The sequence below is a fragment of the Perca fluviatilis genome, chromosome 19, assembly GCF_010015445.1.
Source record: "Perca fluviatilis chromosome 19, GENO_Pfluv_1.0, whole genome shotgun sequence".
Taxonomy (NCBI): domain Eukaryota; kingdom Metazoa; phylum Chordata; class Actinopteri; order Perciformes; family Percidae; genus Perca; species Perca fluviatilis.
Genome location: NC_053130.1, coordinates 12,945,011 through 12,965,675, shown reverse-complemented (window position 1 = coordinate 12,965,675; position 20,665 = coordinate 12,945,011). Strand labels below are relative to the sequence as shown.

At 40.5% G+C, this 20,665-nt stretch overlaps 3 protein-coding genes across 8 annotated transcripts in view; 1 reads left to right on the top strand and 2 right to left on the bottom strand.

Annotated features, from left to right (window-relative positions):
- Positions 1–2,619, bottom strand: part of ecd (ecdysoneless homolog (Drosophila)) — an 8,006-nt gene extending 5,387 nt beyond the window's left edge. Inside the window, exons 1-6 of one of the 4 annotated variants that reach the window (XM_039784165.1) lie at positions 2,601–2,619; positions 2,013–2,238; positions 1,799–1,916; positions 1,553–1,640; positions 975–1,153; positions 327–519 (exon numbers count right to left, since the gene is read on the bottom strand). In XM_039784165.1, the coding sequence (XP_039640099.1) occupies positions 327–519; positions 975–1,153; positions 1,553–1,640; positions 1,799–1,916; positions 2,013–2,217 (783 nt within the window). In that variant the 5' untranslated portion in view covers positions 2,218–2,238; positions 2,601–2,619. Of the gene's footprint in view, positions 1–326; positions 520–974; positions 1,154–1,552; positions 1,641–1,798; positions 1,917–2,012; positions 2,530–2,600 lie in introns of those variants that run through there. The other 3 variants (XM_039784164.1, XM_039784162.1, XM_039784163.1) reach the window with 3 other exon arrangements.
- A 135-nt stretch (positions 2,620–2,754) lies between these two features.
- fam149b1 (family with sequence similarity 149 member B1) lies at positions 2,755–15,766 on the top strand. Of its 3 annotated transcripts, none has more exons than XM_039784160.1 (16): positions 2,756–3,332; positions 3,855–3,971; positions 4,476–4,620; positions 5,375–5,523; positions 5,658–5,801; positions 6,388–6,549; positions 6,650–6,831; positions 6,922–7,064; positions 7,739–7,807; positions 8,391–8,503; positions 8,815–9,039; positions 13,338–13,461; positions 13,739–13,864; positions 14,084–14,165; positions 14,517–14,654; positions 14,823–15,766. In XM_039784160.1, exons 1-16 carry the CDS (start codon positions 3,286–3,288, stop codon positions 14,903–14,905), a joined length of 2,049 nt encoding a protein of 682 aa, XP_039640094.1. In that variant the 5' UTR covers positions 2,756–3,285; the 3' UTR covers positions 14,906–15,766. The 3 variants fall into 3 exon arrangements, with proteins under 3 accessions (XP_039640095.1, XP_039640094.1, XP_039640093.1); XM_039784159.1 differs by having other exon boundaries at positions 6,919–7,064; XM_039784161.1 differs by lacking the exon at positions 7,739–7,807 and having other exon boundaries at positions 2,755–3,332; positions 6,919–7,064.
- A 1,280-nt stretch (positions 15,767–17,046) lies between these two features.
- On the bottom strand, positions 17,047–19,994 carry dnajc9 (DnaJ (Hsp40) homolog, subfamily C, member 9). The gene is made up of 5 exons (XM_039782952.1): positions 19,644–19,994; positions 18,363–18,503; positions 17,730–17,984; positions 17,486–17,572; positions 17,047–17,397 (listed from the first exon to the last, which is right to left on the bottom strand). The coding sequence occupies exons 1-5, from the start codon at positions 19,815–19,817 to the stop codon at positions 17,287–17,289; spliced, it is 768 nt and encodes a 255-aa protein (XP_039638886.1). The 5' UTR covers positions 19,818–19,994; the 3' UTR covers positions 17,047–17,286.
- Positions 19,995–20,665: the final 671 nt, after the last annotated feature.

The window sequence follows — 20,665 nt, the reverse complement described above, 5'->3', positions numbered from 1 at the left end:
GCAAACTGCTCCAAACAGCTCTATTGTTCCGGGGAGAGGCTTACCCCCTTGGGCACTCCCTCATACTCTGCAACTGACTAGCTAGCAGTACTTACTGCGCATGTGTGGCTCCCAACAAAGATGGTACAGAAGTGAGATGTCTCACTCTGTAGCTAAAACGGAGAGCTCAACACACAGGGTGAAAAGAGGAGCTGCAGCAATGTGCAGTACAACAAAAATATGGTGTTTTCTGAAAATTAAACCACATAAACCTATTCTGGTACAACCTCTAAATACAATTATAAACCTGAAAATGAGCATAATATGAGCACTTTAAGTGTGTTTACCGAGGTGAGGACTCTTGTATCAGGAGGAAAGGTCTTGAAGCTTCGACACGCCTGTAGATCTACTGGATCCCGCAGGTAGAACGCTGACACTGCAGGGGCGACCAGGTCTGGTCGTTGGGCTAACACCATGGCGATACCTGATGGTATGAAGCAGTGGGCACGATGGAGGCCAGCTTTAATCTTCTCTGGGTACCTATGTGGAGAGTAGAGATTGATATGCTTTTTCATTTTTTATACATTTACAGTACCTGCTGATAGTGGTCGCACATTCTTTTTATCCACTTACATTAAATATGTACGAGGCTGTTAACAAGCTATTCTTATGCTACTGCAAATGTTTTATCAAGTTTGCAGTGAAGAAGTATCCAACAATTATTCTGCACTTTGAAATCTTGCATTCTGACATTTTGCTTTTTTCCTCTTTAGTGTAACAATACAAAGCCAATATGACCAGAGGCCGCTAATGTTGCTATTGTTTTTATCGTGTAACTTTCATAGTTTAATATTCAATATGGCTAGTCTCAGACACAGATACTGAGGATTGGGTCAGATCATCCGCAGTGGAGAGCTTACATACTTTTCAATGACGTTGAATTTGCAACATTTGTGTATTAAAAATAGACTTAACACGTGAAGGCGTTCTCTCACCCCTCTAATCGCTTCCTTAGGGCTGAACAAATCTTGGGGCTTGCCTGGCAGGCTTCTGGGTGGGTGGAGAGCAGTGCTAGAGCTTGTGCCACACTTGGTACCACATCTCTTGAAATCCCCACTGGACTGGATTTGGAGGGACAGGGCAGAATATGCAACGCTCCCCTATAAAGAAAGACCTGTAAAAGAGAATGAGTGGAATAATAAAGGCTTACACACTTATTGTAAATACATGAAATGACAAGAGAAAAACAAACAAAATATTGATAAAAAGGGCCATACGAGTGGTTCTGCATGTTTTGTAGAACAACTTCAACAGTTCTCAATAGCTGAGTTCAAAACAATTCCAAGTCCAACAATGCAAGACCAAGACAAACGCAAGACTTCAAACAAGTGGACTCGAGACCGGACTCAAGTACTACATCCCTGTGGTATGCTTTGGGAAATGGTTTGTATTTAAAAGGGCTAAGACTTGCGAACCCATTGGTATGGTCTTTTAAACGGACATACCAACGAAAACTGTGATAAAGACAACAAAAGACCATGAACTATTTAAAAATTACATCTGGTCGACTCACTCGGTTTTCACTGTTGTCTGGATTCAGCCACTTGGGAAGATAATCTGCTGCCTCAATCAGAAGAAACTCTCCATCATTGTCCTCAACTCTTCACCCACACAAACATGAAATTGGAGTTTGAAGCACAGAAACAAATGAGTGACAAACAACTGAACTAATCCACGTTTAAGCACTCGAAAATGGCAATCAAATCATTAGCTTTTTATTTATTTTAAAACCATAAACTCAGAGCACATTTGGTATCACCTGGCTACGAGCTCTGGGAAGGCTTCTGTGATTTGCTGCAGGAGGTAAACGATAAACCACTCGTCCTCCACATTGTCCCCGAACTGAGTGCTACCGCCAATGTGAGCAGGGACTCCACCTGTCAATAAAAATAACATATATCAGTCCAACATAACATATATGGGGGTACCAACATTTAAATGAATTCCTCTCCGAGGTGTTGACAACATTATACCTTTCTCAGGATGATACTTGAGGTTGAATGACTGATGCTGCCAGATGTTTTGTATCAAGAGTGGGGCAACCTTTGCCAAAATCTCCTCTATTCGATGTGTGAGATGTTCCTCAGTCTGCTGTGAAATTGAACTGTCTGGCTGGATCAAGAAGAGTTTGTACACAACCATGTCCTCCTGAATCACTCTCCTCTGTAGGACATCCATAGCGGTATTTTTTTAAAGACACTAAAGTCAAATAGAAAGTAAGAGTTAAGTATTATCGTTTAGTAAAGGCTAGGTACGTTAACGTTTACAGCTAACGTTAACCACAAAACTTGTTATTACAGGACCATCTCTTAAAAGTGTCAGTAAACCTTAACGTTACCCTGTCTTGTTAGCACCGATAGATTAGCACGCCATCTGTCCCATCTGTCACTGTTTAGGTCCTACTGTGAAATCTACTCGACTGACCTTATCGTGTAAAAAATAATAGTTCCTACCTTTTATATAAACAAATTCTCGCTGTTCTACAGATAAAAAACAACTAAATTTACACTGAAAATAAAACATAGTTTACTGAATTCAATGAAAATGAAATAACCAATTACATAATGTGCATTTTGATTTAGGTTAATCCACCAACGACAAGCGGGTAGATTTCAGAAACGCAATCAGGTTGTCGCAATCGATGCTGGAAGTTGTAGTGAAATAGCCAATCATCTAACGGCTATTTTGTGGTAGTCCGAAATCTATTTCCCGTGAGACAACGGAAATACCGAGCTGCGTATCCATGACAGCCGTATTATTGTTGTTGGCTTAACTTGAGCTGTGCTAACATTAGCGAGACAATCCTCTGAGGTGGCGATAGCCCGCTCCATTACGTTCTATTTTAAGATGTAAACCTAATTGATTGGAAACGCCTGGACCACGCACTATGCTAATTTAGTGTAGCAAGGTTAGCTAAACCAACAGGAAATGTCTTTTGAAGAATTATACAATGCTGTTTGTGCCTTGTTGATGTTTTAACTGCCCGTCCATGTAGCTAGCTAGCTAGCTAATGTCAACGTTAGCTAGCTTATTTTTAACCTCCACCTCCTAACATTAGCTGCAAACGTTAGAAACAACGTTAGCATCTGTGGGCAAAGCCACGTTCAGCTTCCCTGCACTAAGGGCGTTTATCTGCAGACTAGAGGAAATGTCAGACCTCCCTCCAAACTGTTCCCAGCGAGTCCAGGATGTGGAGGCAAGGATGAGAGACGAGGGCTTGAGCCTATAAAACGGAGACAAGGGAGAATGATTTCACGATACAACAGAAGACCTGTATCGCACAAACTTGAGATGTAAGTACCGAAAAGAAATGGTCAGCGCTGAATTTGGTACTGTACCTGCTGAGCACTGTAAAAAACAGTGTTCCCAGCTTTTCTTACTAAGTCACCCTATTATTTGAAGAACAATATTTCCTTGGTTTCGTGATGTGAGGCTTTGGAAAATAATCGGCAGTAAAGTGAAGTCTGTTATTTGTATTTAAAGGGTTAAGACATGCAAAACCACCAGTATGGTCCATTAAATAGATACATCAACAATAATTATGATAAAGATCACATGCATATAGAACATCACCATTATATCTTTTTTTTTATTATTTGATCATCTCTGTTTTCCCTCATTTCTGGATTCAACCACTTGGAAAGACAAGTCAGCTGCTTCAATTGTATTTCATGATGTTTTGTCATGTTACTGTGACTGTAAGCCCATCACTGACATTAAACACACCACTGGTGGCCTCTCCAAAATGTGATTACAAACTCACTGTTTTCATTAGACTGTTTTTGATTCATGTTTTCAATCTGTGTTTTATGCAGTCGCGGGTTGTCTCGCAGCAGCCTCGACCACCATCCTCTTCCAGAGGAAGCAGACGATAACCAAGCACCTCTTCGTTACCTCCATGATCTCCAGGAAGCTGTCTCCGCTCACAACAGGTAACTGAGTCCTGGTCATGCTACAGACAGGCAGCCCGGGGCTTGTTCTGCAGGGAGATAAACCTCGGCAATGCCACAGTAAAGCCAAGATGAAACTACTTGCCACTAGTGCACAAATATACTCTTGCCTGTGTGTTTTGTAATGGTACACCGTCTTGAGTGGACAGCTGATTCTCAGGGCTCTCGCTATGTGAAACAAGACACCCAGAAGCAGTAAATGAAATGATATCATATTGCCTCCTTCAGATGTTCAGTTAAAAGAATAAATAATGAGTTAGGCTGTTGGAATATTCAATTACTTTGACATTTGCTCTTTATTTTCCACTTCGAAACCTTTCTTTATGTCAGCAACCACCAGATTTATGCAGCCACATAACAGAGACCTGGTTTATTTTGTCACATTATCAAGGTTTGAATATACTTGTTAAATCCACTAAGTATATGTGAAACAGGGGAGGGTTTGCTGTACATAAACCTCACAACTTCCTTGTCCTTTCTATGCAGCTCAGAGACATCTGCTGCCTCAGGCCACTCTGACTGTCCCACCGTCATCTCAGTAGACTCCAACCAGTCCTGGTCAGGTATCCACAGCTCCACAGGCACTGGTATCTCCACAGAAAGGAGCTCTGTTTTCTCCTGGGGCTACGATGTAAGTCTACTCCTGAGATCTTAATGTGAAGTGTTGGTGCCAGCCTTGCTCTGTCACACAAGGGAGACAACACTGTCTTTCCTTTAGCATTTTTCCAACCTCTATGTTCTTCTGTTGCAAAGATAAAAAAAAGACTCCACAGACATACTTTCGTGCACGTTTTAATGTCAGATTTTGATTTACTTACTAACATTTGTCACCTTTTGGCAAACCTTAGGAACACCATAGAATGACATACAACCTCTACTGTATTGTAGGGTAGATGCCATAATTGTCTGCTACTTCTTTGTGTTTGCAAGGCGTGAATCCACTGGGTATTGGTTTGTTATTATGCTGTGCTTTCTAGCCTCAGCTGGTACTACAAAACTATTTCCAGGACTCAATGATTTATTTAGTGCGTTGTCCTCAAGCTGCTTCTGAGAAAGGGGAAAAAAAAAAAACTAAGTTATGCAAACTAACTCACTCCTAACACACCTCTTTCTCCCTGTCTCTCTCTCATTTTTTTTGTCAAAGCATATGAACAATCCTGCTTGACCACAAATGCATACATACATCCCAAAGGGCTATAAGGGCTAATTATTATGTACGTGAAAGCTTGCCGTGAGATGAAATAACAAAGAATGGCGACGTGTTGCCAATAACTGATGAACAAACTGAAACGCAGCTTTCAGTCATGGAGCCAGTGTATGAGAACAGAGGAATGACTAGCTTTCCTTCCTGCGTCTCTGTCTCTTTTTGTTTTTCTGTCCCATAGGAGTTCGACAAGGCAGCATCACGGCAGGTGCAGCATATGTTTGAGGAGATTGACAAATTTCTGTACGAGGGGAGAGGCACCGGGGGAGGGATACTCCAGGGCCTGCAGGATGAATGTCAGCAGTGGGCCACACGTTTCCCACATCTTCGGTATGTTATCCACAGTTTGCTACCAACCTCCTGACCTGGCAGGGTAGCAGTGGGATGAAAGATTAATACTGCCATTCTGGTATGGGAACATAATTATATTACTAAAATATTCATTGTGTGTGTGTGTCACTCAGGATCCTGGGGACTCAGCTGATGTGCCCCAGTGACGAGGGCTTCCAGTGGTATGCTACCTCAGGGAAAGGCAGCTCTGCCAGCAGCCCATCAGCAGGCAAAGAAAGCAGTGTGAAGTCCCAGGAGAAAGATAAGGGTGGCATAGAGTACGTCTTAACTGCACTGACACAGTGACACTGGTTGACTGTCTGATGTCAGAAGGACACATACGGTCAAAGTCCACCTGTTAAATACATTTACTTGATGTAAGGAACTACTGTTTGTTGCTTTACTATTTAAAAAAAAGTGTTAGAAATACTATGCCTCTCTATCTCAAGTGGCTGTTGGCTGGCTGTCCAGACGACTGTTAGTGCATCAATTAACTATAGAGGAGTCCTGGCTGACTCTGTGGTTTTGTGACCTAGATGCTCAGGCTTCTTAATCCGGTCTGTGGCTCATCTTGGGTAGCTGTGATGAATTGTTGCTAGGACTACCACTTTTAAAACTAAGTTTACATAAAGGAGTTTATGTCAGCCACTTTGTTAATGTCGCTATGCAGTGTGTTAGCCTGAGCTTGTGCATGCATCTGTATACTGTAAAACAGTCAGGATTGTTCCGCCTGGAGTTGTCCGCTGGATTTAAGTTTATCTATGATTTATATAAAACATACGGGATGTGTTGGTCTGTGAGCATACCACTTTATGTGTACATATTAAGGTGCTTAACTGTGTGTGCCTTTGTCTCGGGGGAAAGGTTGAACGTGCAGGGCAGGAGATTGGCGCTGATCAAGTCCTCCTCAGCTGAATTGGATGAGCCTTCTGGCACCTTCGGTGACTCCAGCAGTCATGACAAGCCGAGAGTGATTGAAGTGGAGGGTCTGATGGAGGAATACCTGGCTTTCGATAGCAGGGACTTGTGAGTTACTTTCCTTATGCTACACAGTTATATTCCTATGCCAGTGTCTAAATCTTAACCTCAGCTGTTTTTAATGATTTACTATATCTGTCTTCCGCAGGGAGGACGAGTGGGAGCTGGATTGTTCGGAGTCCGGTCGGAGGCATCACTGTCTGCCCCCTGTCTCTCCGTACGGCTGTCGCCATCAAGCTGTTCTCGACCTGCTGTTCGATGATGTGTGGTGGCAGCTGGTTGGTTGGATGAAAGAGCTGGTTCAACGCCACTGGGAATGCTGCACCTCAAGTAGGGCTGAATTGATTAAACCTAACTTTTATAGAATATACTTATATTCCTAAGCATGGTATTTGGAATGATTGTATGTATGTTTAGCAGATGATGAAAAGATTTCTGGGAACTTGAGCCCCGTGCAGCAAGATTCCCAGAATCCCTTCACTCTGCTCTCCATGCTGCCCACGATGCTGCCCAAACTCGGCCAGAACAGGGTGCCCCCGCTCACAGCTGGCCTGCAGTTCCAGGTCAGTGGTTTGAAGGGGTCTGGGAGGCAGCAGGGTGCGTCTGGGGGAGTAGATTGGGAGCCTCATCATTTCACTTTCATAACTGTCAGCAGTTCAGGAGGTCAATTAAAAATGTACAAATCTAAAATTTCTCCTTTTTTAAAAAGTCAACTATTTGGGCTTACAGTGACCGTTGTATTCACCTAAAATCTCAAACAGTTTACATTTTACCATGACTTTTCTTCACTTTAATAATGCCTGCAGTATATATAGTATAAGACGAATGATGTCTTACTCATGACTGCAACCCATTTTAGCCTTGAGGAGACTAACATTTGCTCAGCATTCCTAACTGTGAGGTCTTAGCAGGCTTTCACATGTCTCTGTTCCACAGTCCACACTTGATTGTCACCTTTTTTTCACTCCTGCCTGTTGCTCTTTCAGTCTTTCAATGCTTCCAGATCATTAACTTGTATCACTGTTTTAAACCTTCGCTATTTACTCTCTGCCCTTCACCTTGCCAATGTATTTTGTGTACCTTTTTTGTTTTTTGTCAATTTCTTTTCCCTTCTTAATGCCATTCATTTTCTTTCTTTCTGTTTTTCTTTCTGTCTTTATTTCCCTCTTCACCCATCTCCCTTCCTTTCTTCTATATCCACTGTCTTCTTTTGGTCATGCCTTTTTTCCCCTTAAAGAACACAAAGTCAAGGGGCTCAAAGCACAAGTCCAGACGGAAATCCAAAAAGCAGAAAAGACCTTCCACTGTATGTAATTCCCTCACTTCGTCAAAATGGTGGCGTGCTGTGTGAACGCCGTCCATGGCGGCTCATTATCTTTATCTCTAGAATGTGCTTGTGCCTGTTGATTAACCCAAACGCATCACAACCATTTTATCTTTTTAATTATTAACTGCAAGTTATTTTCAACATGAACTACTTTGATTTTCTTTCAATATTTCTTTCACAACGTGAATGTTGGAATGCTTTGTTTTGGTAGTTATTTCTTTTGTTGCATTTTAAATGTTGTGAATGTTATTTTTGGTTGGTTGCATATATGGCAGATGTGGGGTCCTCCTGACATCACTGCATGATGAATAAATGTTTTTTTTTTTTTTTGACAATTGACAATACAATTGCTGTATTGTACGTATGGCATTAACTAACCATATGGCCTTCATAAAATACATGATTTGCATCTGACCTGCCTTTCCTTCTATATTGTGTCTCTTGTCCCCTCTTATCTCTCTCTCTTCCTGTCTTTCCGCATCCTTTTATCTCTCTCCTTTACCCTCGACCTCTCTCCCTCTATCCCATTACTTTCTCCCCTTCGTCTCACACCATTCCCCAGGCTGGAAGGGTCCCGGTAGGAGCAGCAGCGACCCAGCACAACCTAAATGACCTCATCGTGATCCATAGCATCCCCCTGCAGCAGAGGAACCTGGGTGTGCTGGATAGAAACCTGTATGGACACATTTTACTCTTCTAACAATGAGCATTGGTGCCAAAAAAACAAAACAAAATCAAAGATGCATCCATCACCACACATTTGTATATTTGTAATATGTGACTTTGATCTTTGAATGGGAATGAAAAGAGGCATAGATGTCTTGTAGTTCTTGTTTCCCATTTACAGGTAAACACGTAGCCTCACTCATGCCATGTTTTTGTCCCTGGTCTTAACACCACCTTGTTTGCCAGAGGACACAGTCAGTTGGCAGCAGTTGGAAATGCACCATTCAGCAATTGTGCACCACTCTCTTCTTGCCATACAGGGAACCAGAAGAGCGGACGTCTCACAGACCAGGCTCCAGCGTGGTCCCCTCCAGCAAACCTCGCCCTCGCCGAACCCTGGAACAGAGCTCTTCCTCGCTGCCCCGCCCGGCACAGTCCGCCCGACGCAGAAACCCCCCTCCCCGAACCCTCCTGCCGCTGGTTCCCAGCCTGAGTCAGTCCAGCGCAGCAGTATCCATGGATGAGGTCATCCGCGGGACACGTCTGTGAGTTTTAGCGTCATGGGAACCTCACCAGCCCCACCCACACTTCTATCTTGCTTTTTTACTTTCATTCTCCCCTACAGTCTCTGAAGTTGTCGAGAGGCAGAGTGAGATTACTTTGAAAACAGACTCCCTTTCAACTTGTGCCTTATGGCTCTGTGCAGCAGAATAATGGGGGGGGGGGGGATAGATAAAAGTTTCATGTGTGAAACCAACTTCACGGATGAACTTATGAACCACGGGTGACATAGTAAAAACATTAAGTGTGTAACATAGTTTTTCTTTCATGTGGAATGTCAATTCTTTCACACATTTCAGCAACTACTGCATCTTAATATTTAACCCTCATGCCCTCTTCGGTCATTTTTGTACATTTTTCTCAAGTTTTTTTTTTCATTTCGTGATCATTTTTGCTGTGTTACTTCTTATGGCATGAGATTTTGTAGGAATCCTTCTTTTCAGTCAAATTTTTTAAATCCAGTGTTTTTTACTCTTACATGTCTTTTATACTTAAATGATTCATTTTGTACCCTCTGGACCCACCCCGGGGCAAAAATGTCCACGCACACAAAAACTGTTATTAAATCATCATATATCAATATTTTTTTCTGCTTTTTTTCATGAATCACTTAAACAACTTCTTACCTAATCAAAACCACCAAACATTCAATCATTTTCAGGATTTTAACCCTTTAAATGCCAGTTTATGTATTTGAAGTATGTCATTTTTTAAAAAAAAACACAAAAATTGTTTTTTCCCATATAATGAATAATATGTAGATGGGGCTTTGGTGGTAATTAGAAGGCTTGGATATGTCAAAGATAAGCAACAAAACTGATTTGATTGCATTAGTATTTTTTATGTAATTCCAGATACTCCCTCTGGACACCTTCGAGGCAAAAATGGCCCCATTGACTTCCATTATAACCACATGTTTTGATCTCACTGCATTTACAGTATAAAACCATGCATTCTGTAATGTCAGCATTTCATTTGGAAGAAAACTAGTCATATTTGACATTTTTACAGTATTTCACCAGATTCAACCATTTTGCCCTTGTAGGCCGATGCATGAAATTATAGTTATATTATGGAGCTGTGTGTGTGTGTGTGTGTGTGTGTGTGTGTGTGTGTGTGTGTGTGTGTGTGTGTGTGTGTGTGTGTGTGTGTGTGTGTGTGTGTGTGTGTGTGTGTGTGTGTGTGTGTGTGTGTGTGTGTGTGTGTGGGTTGGGTGTGTGTGTGTGTGTGTGGTGTGTGTGTGTGTGTGTGTGTGTGGTGTGTGTGTGTGGTGTGTGTGTGTGTGTGTGTGTGTGTGTGTGTGTGTGTGTGTGTGTGTGTGTGTGTGTGTGTGTGTGTGTGTGTGTGTGCATGCATGTATGTATGCATGTCTGTGTGTGAGAGAGAGTTTGTGTAAATCTGTAAACAAACAATGATAATTTTAGTGGTGAAAAAAGCGCACCTTACTTTAGCCAGTTATATTATGGAGCCGTGTGTGTGTGTGTGTGTGTGTGTGTGTGTGTGTGTGTGTGTGTGTGTGTGTGTGCATGCATGCGTGTCTGTGTGTGAGAGAGAGTTTGTGTAAATCTGGGTGAAAAAAGGGCTTCTTTTGAAGGATGCATTTCATGTGTCTTTGAAGACGTGCTTGAATAAAAACATTGTCTCCTGCATTTGTTGTAAACAGAAACAACTATTAGTGTGTTGATGCACCTGGCTCTAGAGAAGGAGAAAGACCTGGAGCAAAGAGAAGGAGCCTTTATCTTCCAGCCAACTGCAGGACTCATCTGAAGATGACACAAGTTTCTGGAGTCTGACAAAATGGTCACTGGTGTCCTCCAACTCTGTGAGTGCCTCTAACCCTTCCTCTGAAAGTGGAGAGGACACTGAAGATCCTGTCCATCCTAACATTGAATGGACAGTGAAGAATTGGCAAGTCTGGTCTCCATCTAATACTGAGACGCTGCGCAACATTCAAGCACCGACCGGCATGATGTCAGAGCCCACGAGATATGCCATATCAAGAATCCATGATGTGGCATCCTCTTTCGACCTTTTCTTCACTCTTGACTTGATCCAGCTGATTCAGGAAATGACAAACCTACACGGGAGGTGTTCAATCTCAGGATGGAGTGATGTGGATGCTCAAGAGATTTTAACATACATGGGACTTCACACCTGGCTGGTGTGTACCGGTCCAAAGGGGAATCCACCCGGAGCCTGTGGGATGTCCATAGTGGGAGACCAGTCTTCAGGGCCACCATGCCCCCCAAACGATTTGAAAATGATAAGCACCAGTTTACAGCAAATGCAGGAGGACAATGTTTTTATTCAAGCACGTCTTCAAAGACACATGAAATGCATCCTTCAAAAGATGCCTTTTTTCAGCCCTAAAATGATCGTTGCTTGCTTACAGGTTTACGCAAACTCTCACACACACACATACACATATACACACACACACACACAAACACACATACACACACACACACACACACACGAACACAAACACACACACACACACACACAGCTCCATAATATAACTATAATTTCATGCATCTGCCTACAAGGGCAAAATGGTTGAATCTGGTGAAATACTGTAAAAATGTCAAATATGACTAGTTTTCTTCCAAATGAAATGCTGACATTACAGAATGCATGGTTTTATACTGTAAAGGCAGTGAGATCAAAACATGTGGTTATAATGGAAGTCAATGGGGCCATTTTTGCCTCGAAGGTGTCCAGAGGGAGTATCTGGAACTACATAAAAAATACTAATGCAATCAAATCAGTTTTGTTGCTTATCTTTGACATATCCAAGCCTCTAATTACCACCAAAGCCCCATTCCCCTATGATTTATTTTATGGAAAATAATTTATGTTTTGTTGGGTTTTTCATAAATAATTGTTACTTCAAAGATTTAAAACTGGCATTTAAAGGGTTAAAATCCAGAAAATTATTAAATTTATGGTAGTTTTGAGCAATTTACAAGTTGTTTAAGTGATTTATGAAAAAAAAGCAGAAAAAAATATTGATATATGATGATTTAATATCAGTTTTTGGACATGTACATTTTTGCCTCGAAGGTGTCCAAAGGGAGTATCTGGAACTATGTAAAAAATACTAATGCAATCAAATTAATTTTGTTGCTTATCTTTGACATATCCAAGCCTCTAATCACCACCAAAGCCCCATCTAGATATTATTCATTATATGGAAAAAAAATAATTTTTTGTGTTTTTTGTAATAAAAAATGAAATACTTCAAATACATAAACTGGCATTTAAAGGGTTAAAATCCTGAAAATGATTGAATGTTTGGTAGTTTTGATTAGGTTAGAAGTTGTTTAAGTGATTTATGAAAAAAAAGCAGAAACAAATATTGATATATGATGATTTAATAACAGTTTTTGTGTGCGTGGACATTTTTGCCTCGAAGGTGTCGAGAGTAAGTTTTTTTTAAGGAGGGCATGAGGGTTAATATTATACTCAGTGAGCATGTTTATGGTTCAAGCTTTGTGACATTGTTTTTGTTTTTAAAGGAATAGTTTCACATTTTATGCTTCTTTGCTTTCTTACCAAGAGTTAAATGAGAATATCTAAGATTGAATTGTGTTAACTTGTGGTTTTATTTTTACTTTACTGTCATCACCACGAGGCTCAAATCCAGGAAGTCACTGGGTCTGGCCAAGAAATAGTCCGGGCATATAACTACAACTTGTTTTTACACTTCGTTTTTTGTACGGATTAAACAAAGAAGATAAAACACATTAATTAATGAGCTTCAGAAGTACTGGTAGTTGGCTTTTAAAAAAAAAAAATCTTTGAACAGAGCCAGCTGGTTAACCTTGTTTCCAGCCCTATGCTAAGATAAGCAAACTGTCTCCAGCTTCATATTTAACAGACAGATATGAGAGTGGGATCTTCTCATCTAACTTTCAGCCAGAAGGTGAATTAGCACATTTCCCATAATGTCAAACTACTCCTTTAAAATCACAGTACTGTCACTTTAGTATCTTGGTCATTAAATTATATCTGGGGAGGGATAACTTCAACCTTTTATTGCACTTTGGCAAAACAAAGCACTAAAAAACAGACATTAGCTACAAAAGCACATCCTGTCTTTATTTAAAAGTATCAATGCTATCAAAAGAAGTCAAATTTTGACTATCATCCTTACACCTAAGCTGTACATTTTCACAACTCCCAAGACCTTTTTTCAGTAAGTCATATATGCTGGTGCCATAGATGCAGCATAGAACAATCTATATATTGTCTTTATAGAAGCGTGTTTCTTCTTCCACAGACCCACAGCCAGCGACCGCCTGACGTCTCCGCTGTTGCCTCTGAGCAGGAACACACTCCTCCCCCCCATCAGCTCTGGAGACGCAGAGTCCTCTCACTTGGGACAGCAGTCCAAACCTGCACAGGTAGAGTACTGCACAACTACTTAAACACAACTACACTGACAATGAAAAAAACTTGTTACAGAAACAGATACAAAATGAAGGCTTTCTGAATAGATAATAGGTTTATAAAATCTACCAGTAACCCAAAAGTGTTGAAGTATACAGCCTAAAAACAATTATATTGTAGCATTTATTAAATGCACGGATCCATTCCCCCCCCCTCCCAAATGCAGTAAACCACCTGTGACCAACTGTTTAAAAGACTGTGTGTATTTGTCCATAATTTCCATCCAACCAGCGTCAGAAAGGCCCGTCCAACCGCGCCCACAGTGCTATAAATGATGAAGCTGGCAGTTCAATACCAAGGGATCGTCACCACCTACTGGACGTCTTCTCTCGCCCCAACACCACTCACACATACAGGGTAAGATGCTCTTTATCATCACAGACTCCTGCATACACATACAGCATACTATCACAAGTCAATGATTGTGTGCCTTTCTATGAAGAGAAGTTTTCTTGATCAGGTTTAGGTCTTAAGTGGGCAAAGTTTATATTCTGTATTTTATGATCAATGGCGATGTTATTTTTAGTTGTTTGAGTGTCAGAGATGGCCCGGTTTGACCCCTGGTTTTGTTTTCAGTCGGACACTCCATATCGTCGTTCCTTCACAGTATTGGACAACATCAACCAGGGGCGGCCAGGCAGAGCCTCTGTGGCCACAGGTCAGAAATTCAACTAGAACAGTTGAATATAAATGCTCCTGGAAAAGGGATGTGGTAAACTACTGGCTCCCAACCGTTTTTGTTAAAACAGCCCTGTCAGGGTACCCGGTACCACATCATGGTCGTTTTCCACTGATAGTTTAGCTATCAGTTTCAAGTGTTTATCCATTCTTGTTTTAGCTTCTTATTTAAATTTTTATTCCTAATCACTGAGACTCCTACTTTTCATCTGCCTGTTTTGTGTTACGTCTTTTTTTGCCTGTACTACATATCCAGTGTCTGTGTAAGATATGGATTTTCTAGTACATCAGTTAATCTCTTATGCATTCATTTATTTGTCCATTCCACCAGATTCTCTTGAAATCGGCGTGACTGGCATCAGTCTTGGCATCAGCAGCTCATCTTTCTTGGACTCGTTTTCCCACCACCCCTTGGGGCACTTGCCCATCAAAGACGAAGAGGAGCCAGACCCACAAGCCCCTGTCCCAGGTCAGTATATTAAAGCACTGATGAGACGCCAGACTTGGTTCTCAAATAAACTATGAATGAAAGAGCTTTCAGCAGCTGGCTTCAAGTACAATTTACCTGATGGTAAGATGATTGATCTATTCAGTATCTTCATTAACTAGATTTTTTTTTTTTAATCCTTTCCCACAGAGCAACTGATGTCCGTGTCTGTCCCACCTCGGTCTTACACCAGGGGTGGCATCTCATCCAGAGCCGGCAGACCTGGCTTGTAGTTTGCCTCCAGACCCTTCAGCCATTCATCTTTATTCACCACAACAAAGTGCAACACTCTGCAGCATCTGTGCCCACCAAACTATTATTATTTTTTTTTTACAGAAGTAGCAAAATAGTTTTTTTCATATTATGCTGCTTTGGGGACGTTTTTGTTAAGAGGCCTATTTTTGTATTTCAGAAATCAGCTTATGTGGCTGCCAAACACATTCTAACTCCATCTTCATGTGCAGTATGAGCTGTATGCGTGGAAATTTGTACCATGTATGTACGTATGATCTGAATGTGTATTTATCTACTTATATGTGAATGTACAGTATATTATCCTCCTTGGTGTGTTGTTGTACTGGTAAATCACTATGCAGGAAATAACACATCCACCCAGGCAGGGATATAGGGGATAAAAAGCACTTTTCCCCTCTCTGATGCTACATCAGTTTGGTACTGTATCTTTTATAAGGACACAATTTTCAACCGCCCTGTTAAAAAAGAAAAGAAATTAACCCAGAGCCTCTCATTGCACACATAAACAAGAACAAGAGATGCCACCTTAATACTTGTTGGTTGCCTTTCTCTCCATTAAAGCTCAGTTTAAAATCATATAAATCTGAAGAGGGAATGAGGTGGCTGAACATCTCTGCAGCCCACATGCTTTTACTACACCTCAAGATAATGTAGGAATACAAGAGGCAGGTAGAAGAAACTATGTAAATTACTAAGGGATTCATTCATCATGTCTACACAAAATACTGTATTCAAGGTACATTTTCCTCATTACCTGAGCAAAGCCAATTGGGGATGCATCAGGGTTACTGCACAAGGGGTAATTTTCCCTTCATTTGTTAATAAAATAATATACACTCGCCTGAAGGATTATTAGGACCACCCTACTAATACTGTATTTGACCCCCTTTCACCTTCACTACTGCCTTAATTCTTCGTGGCATTGATTTAACAAGGTGCTGGAAGCATTCTTTAGAAATGTTGGCCCATTGATAGGATAGCATCTTGCAGTTGATGGAGATTTGTCGGATGCACATCCAGGGTACGAAGCTCCCGTTCCACCACATCCCAACGACGTTCTATAGGGTTGAGATCTGGTGACCATTTTAGTACAGTGAACTCATTGTCATGTTCAAGAAACCAGTTTGAAATGATTCAAGCTTTGTGATATGGTGCATTATCCTGCTGGAAGTAGCCATCAGAGGATGGGTACATGGTGGTCATAAAGGGATGGACATGGTTCGTTTTGTTTTGTTTTTTTTTTTTTTTTTTTTTTGGGGGAATTTTTGCCAAAAAAAAATACCACAAAAACACCCCCAGCAGCCCCCCGCCATTGTAACAAGGCATGACGGATCCATGTTCTCATTCTGTTTATGCCAAATTCTGACTCTACCATCTGAATGCCCCAACAGAAATCGAGACTCATCAGACCAGGCAACATTTTTCCAGTCTTCATCAATTTTGGTGAGCTCGTGCAAATTGTAGCCTCATTTTGCTATTTTTAGTGGATATGAGTGGCACCCGGTGGGGTCTTCTGCTGGTGTAGCCCATCCACCTCAAGGTTGCACGTGTTATGGCTTCACAAATGCTTTGCTGCATACCTTGGTTGTAACGAGTGGTTATTTGAGTCAAAGTTGATCTTCTATCAGCTGGAATCAATCGGCCCATTCTCCTCTGACCTCTAGCATCAACAAGGCATTTTCGCCCCCCAGGACTGCAGCATACTGGATGTTTTTCCTTTTTCAGACCATTCTTTGTAAACCCTAGAAATGGTTGTGCGTGAAAATCCCAGTAATTGAGCAGATTGTGAAATACTCAGACCAGCCCGTCTGGCACCAACAACCATGCCACGCTCAAAGTTGCTTAGATCACCTTTCTTTCCCATTCTGACATTCAGTTTGGAGTTCAGGAGATTGTCTAGACCTGGACCACACCCCTAAATGCATTGAAGCAGCTGCCATGTGATTGGTTGATTAGATCATTTCATTAACGTGAAATTTAACAGGTGTTCCTAATAATCCTTTAGGTTGAGTGTATGTCAGACAGCCATGCTACAAAGGTGACAAAGCTTGAAAGTCAAAGCTTCGATGCATTTTCTTTGATTCTATTTTATACAAAAAAATAAAAAGCTGTGTACAAATGTATATAAATATGAATTTATTTGTGTTTATGAAGACTTTGACCAAACATATACATGACAAAAAACAAAGAATGCATTTACATTTCGATAACATCACATAAAAAGCTACTGAGGCCAGATAAAAGACATACAGAAGGGCGCAGTTAAGCAGAATACTCTTATTAATCTAAATGGTGTTTTTTGATTGAGTGCTGCCATTTATATACATTTTATGTGCTATAACCATAGCCTGTACCCTCCTTACTTTTTTCCTCTTTTTCCTCTTTGGGACTTCCCGCTTTTTTTGGAGTATTTTGCTTCCAGGTCAGACAGGAAACTGTTGAAATTCTGCTCTCTCGACTTCTGTTTTTGCTGGAAAATAAAAATTGAAAAGGATGGTTATTGAGAGAAAAACAAACAAAATTCCCTAACCATTTCAAACGTGCGTATGCGTTGTTACCTTAAGCATCATCACGAGACTGTCATCCTCATCACCGAGCCCCATCTCTTTCTGCATTTCTTCTGCTTCTTCTCGCTCTTTATTAGCCTGGAAGGTCAATTGTCATTAAATTACTGAGACTGACATTATAAATTGAAAATTGTAAATGTTTTGGAGGCATCTTTCGACTATTCCAACAGTCACACAAGAGAAAATCTAGCTATACATATAATATGAGCTGTGAGGATTTTGTGACATTTCTCACCCTCTTCCTACGAGCCTTCTTCTTCTTTTCACTCTCCTGCGTAAACGCTGGAAACGCTGTGACTTCCCCGCTCTGGATGGCAGCCTGGATGATGCTGCAGAGCCTGGGCTCATCATCCTGGGAGCAGCACATGGCCGAGTCTATGATGGCATCCATATTTCCCTGGTGCTGCACATACAGCTGGATCACATCCTGCCGCTCCTCATCAGAGCCCTTATATGTATTCTCAAATTCAAGGATGTCATGCAATGTAATCTAAGAGATGCATGGAGAGAAAAAAAACAGGTATGATAGTTGCTGGTCAAGGCAATACAAGTATGTTGATGTGATATTGTATGATGCTGCAACAAATAAACTAGTCAAAAAGTTAGCATAACCATTATCCCTGGGTAAGGTTATGTTGTAGGCTTTTATTTTTTGTTGTTGTGCAGGTGTCATCTTAAATAACCTGGTATTTTAGGCACGCTTTTAAATCATGTTTTGTACTGTGGTGTCTATTTTGTCTGAAACTCCTGGAATACAAGTGACTCGCTCCATGTGTCACATCATCGCACGTATAACACAGCAATGTGTGGGACTCATTATTAAGTCATGTTAGTACCAATAAAGAGAACACCTGCTGTGCTCCATTACCTTGGGGAAGAGAAGTCTCCAGTAGTCTTCCCAGCAGCGGTCTTGACTCAGGGCGTCAGACTCTTCATCCACCACCCCCTGCTCATTATAAACAGCTCTCTGCTCCTTATCGCTAAGCACCGCATACAGCTTTCCCAACACCTGGAGGGGGGAAAAACAAGTGGGACTCAATTATACACACACATCTACAGGCCTTACTGAAAAGTATGGTATGTACCATTATTATACAGATTAGATGAGTAATATATTATAAGACGTGAAGATGCTTAGAACTATTGATATTGCCAGCTTTAAAAAGCCACATAGTTGTAGGTGATGACGATACAGCATGGGAAATTTGTCATCAGTCAGATTTTGCCATACCTTTTATAGCAAAGCTATTCATTTGGTATCTCCGATTGTATTGGCACATTATGGGCAACGCTGCAATTAATGAGGAGGTATTATTAATGTTATTATTAATATCTGAATAACAGGATTGTCAATGGTATCAAGTATCGTAATTTGTCTAGTATTGAATTCACTGGACACAAAAATACAGATATTCGCATCTGTTTATCTGAGCTTTACACAGTTTTGAGAAAATGTATAACGTTACCACCATATATACATTTTGTGATATGAAAATACATGACGTTATAACATTAACTAGAATGTCATCCATATTGCCCTTTTCTAATCGGTATTATTATGATGCTTTTATTGGGTTATAACCATTAATATTAAAAATATTAATATTTACAGTCTATGGTTATAACACAATGTGTTACAACCATAGACTGTAAATATTATTAATATTAATTAATATAAAAACAATTAATATAAAAATATCACAACAATCCTAAATGTCATTTAGGACTGTTGTGATATTTTTCCTAAGAGTAACGTCATGTAATAAAACTGGAAAATCAGCACCAACGGTTTTTCAAAACATAGCTAACGTGAGGTATAACTGTCAAGTCTATTTAGCACCTAACGTTAACGTTAGCTGCAATAATACTTAAGCTCTTACAGAAACGCACGTAAAAAGCATTGACTTAAACCAATAACTAAGAGGGGAAAATGTCAAAACGTTAACGTTAGTGACTTCACAGGGGGAAATAAAGTTAACCGTTAGGAGAATAACGTTACTCAGCCAGGGCAACTAGCTAGGGTTAGCGTTACTTAAGTTAGCTAACATTAGCTAGTTAAGCTAGCTAGCTTGTGTTCATTGTGTGTGTACTGTGTACAGTCTGACAGCCAACTATATATCTATGACAGCCAACAACGAAGAGAGCTAACCTGGAATTTCTCCGTGGCCAGCGGGTCTTCAGGAGCCCGGTCTGGGTGGACTTTCAGCGACACTTTGTAGTAGCTCCTACGGATCTCGCTCTCGGTTGCGTCTTTGTTGATACCGAGCACCTCGTACAGGTTTGAGGTCTTGAAGAGCTCCTGACAGCGCTCGAGTAAACCCATCCTAACAGCTTTGACCGAGTAAAGTAATCCGGTAGTATTTCCTCTTAAGCGTCTACGACTTCTACAGTTGAGTTGTGTGGTTAACTATTCAGAAGTTCAACAAATCATATTTCCTCTCTCTTTGTTGGCAATATCAATTTGGCGCGCTGGCCTGTCATCTTCCGCCATACGTACAGCGACGTGCTTACGTAACAAGCACAAACGCGATCTTATTGGTTCTCATTATCGAATTCGTCAGACTATGTAATAAGGCTCTGGTGAGGATTTCTGAACTATACAACAGATAGAGGTTGGTTTCTGGAAAAAATATATAATAATAATAATTTAATAATGTCAAATTTTTTTATTTTACTTAGTTACCTATCTTTTTTCAGACAATATGTTGTAGGCTACTACTGTATGTGTTGTTGATTTCATGGAGTTATAGGCTACTAACATTACATTTATAGCCTACTCATCTATCAGGTGTCAAAAGGTTAAACAAAGCTTGGTATAAATATAAGCATGCCTCTAGACTCTGATAATCCCAATTCTGATTATTTATTGATATTTATGAATTTATTAAAATGTATTTTATATTTTAAAACTATTATTCAGATTTAATTTTAAATTGTAAACTCACACCTTTACAACATTAATCCTAAATTTATGATAAACTTAATTTGCACCTTACACTGTTATAACTTTTAGCTGACTCACTTTACTAACTTAAAGTATCAGAAGTATACTGCTAGTAGTGTAATGATGTCTGAGGTAATACTTACTAAGGGCTGTTATTTGGTAAATATAAATAAGTAATTACTTGACAGCCAAAGGACAGATTTGTCTTTAAGAAAGATAATAAACAG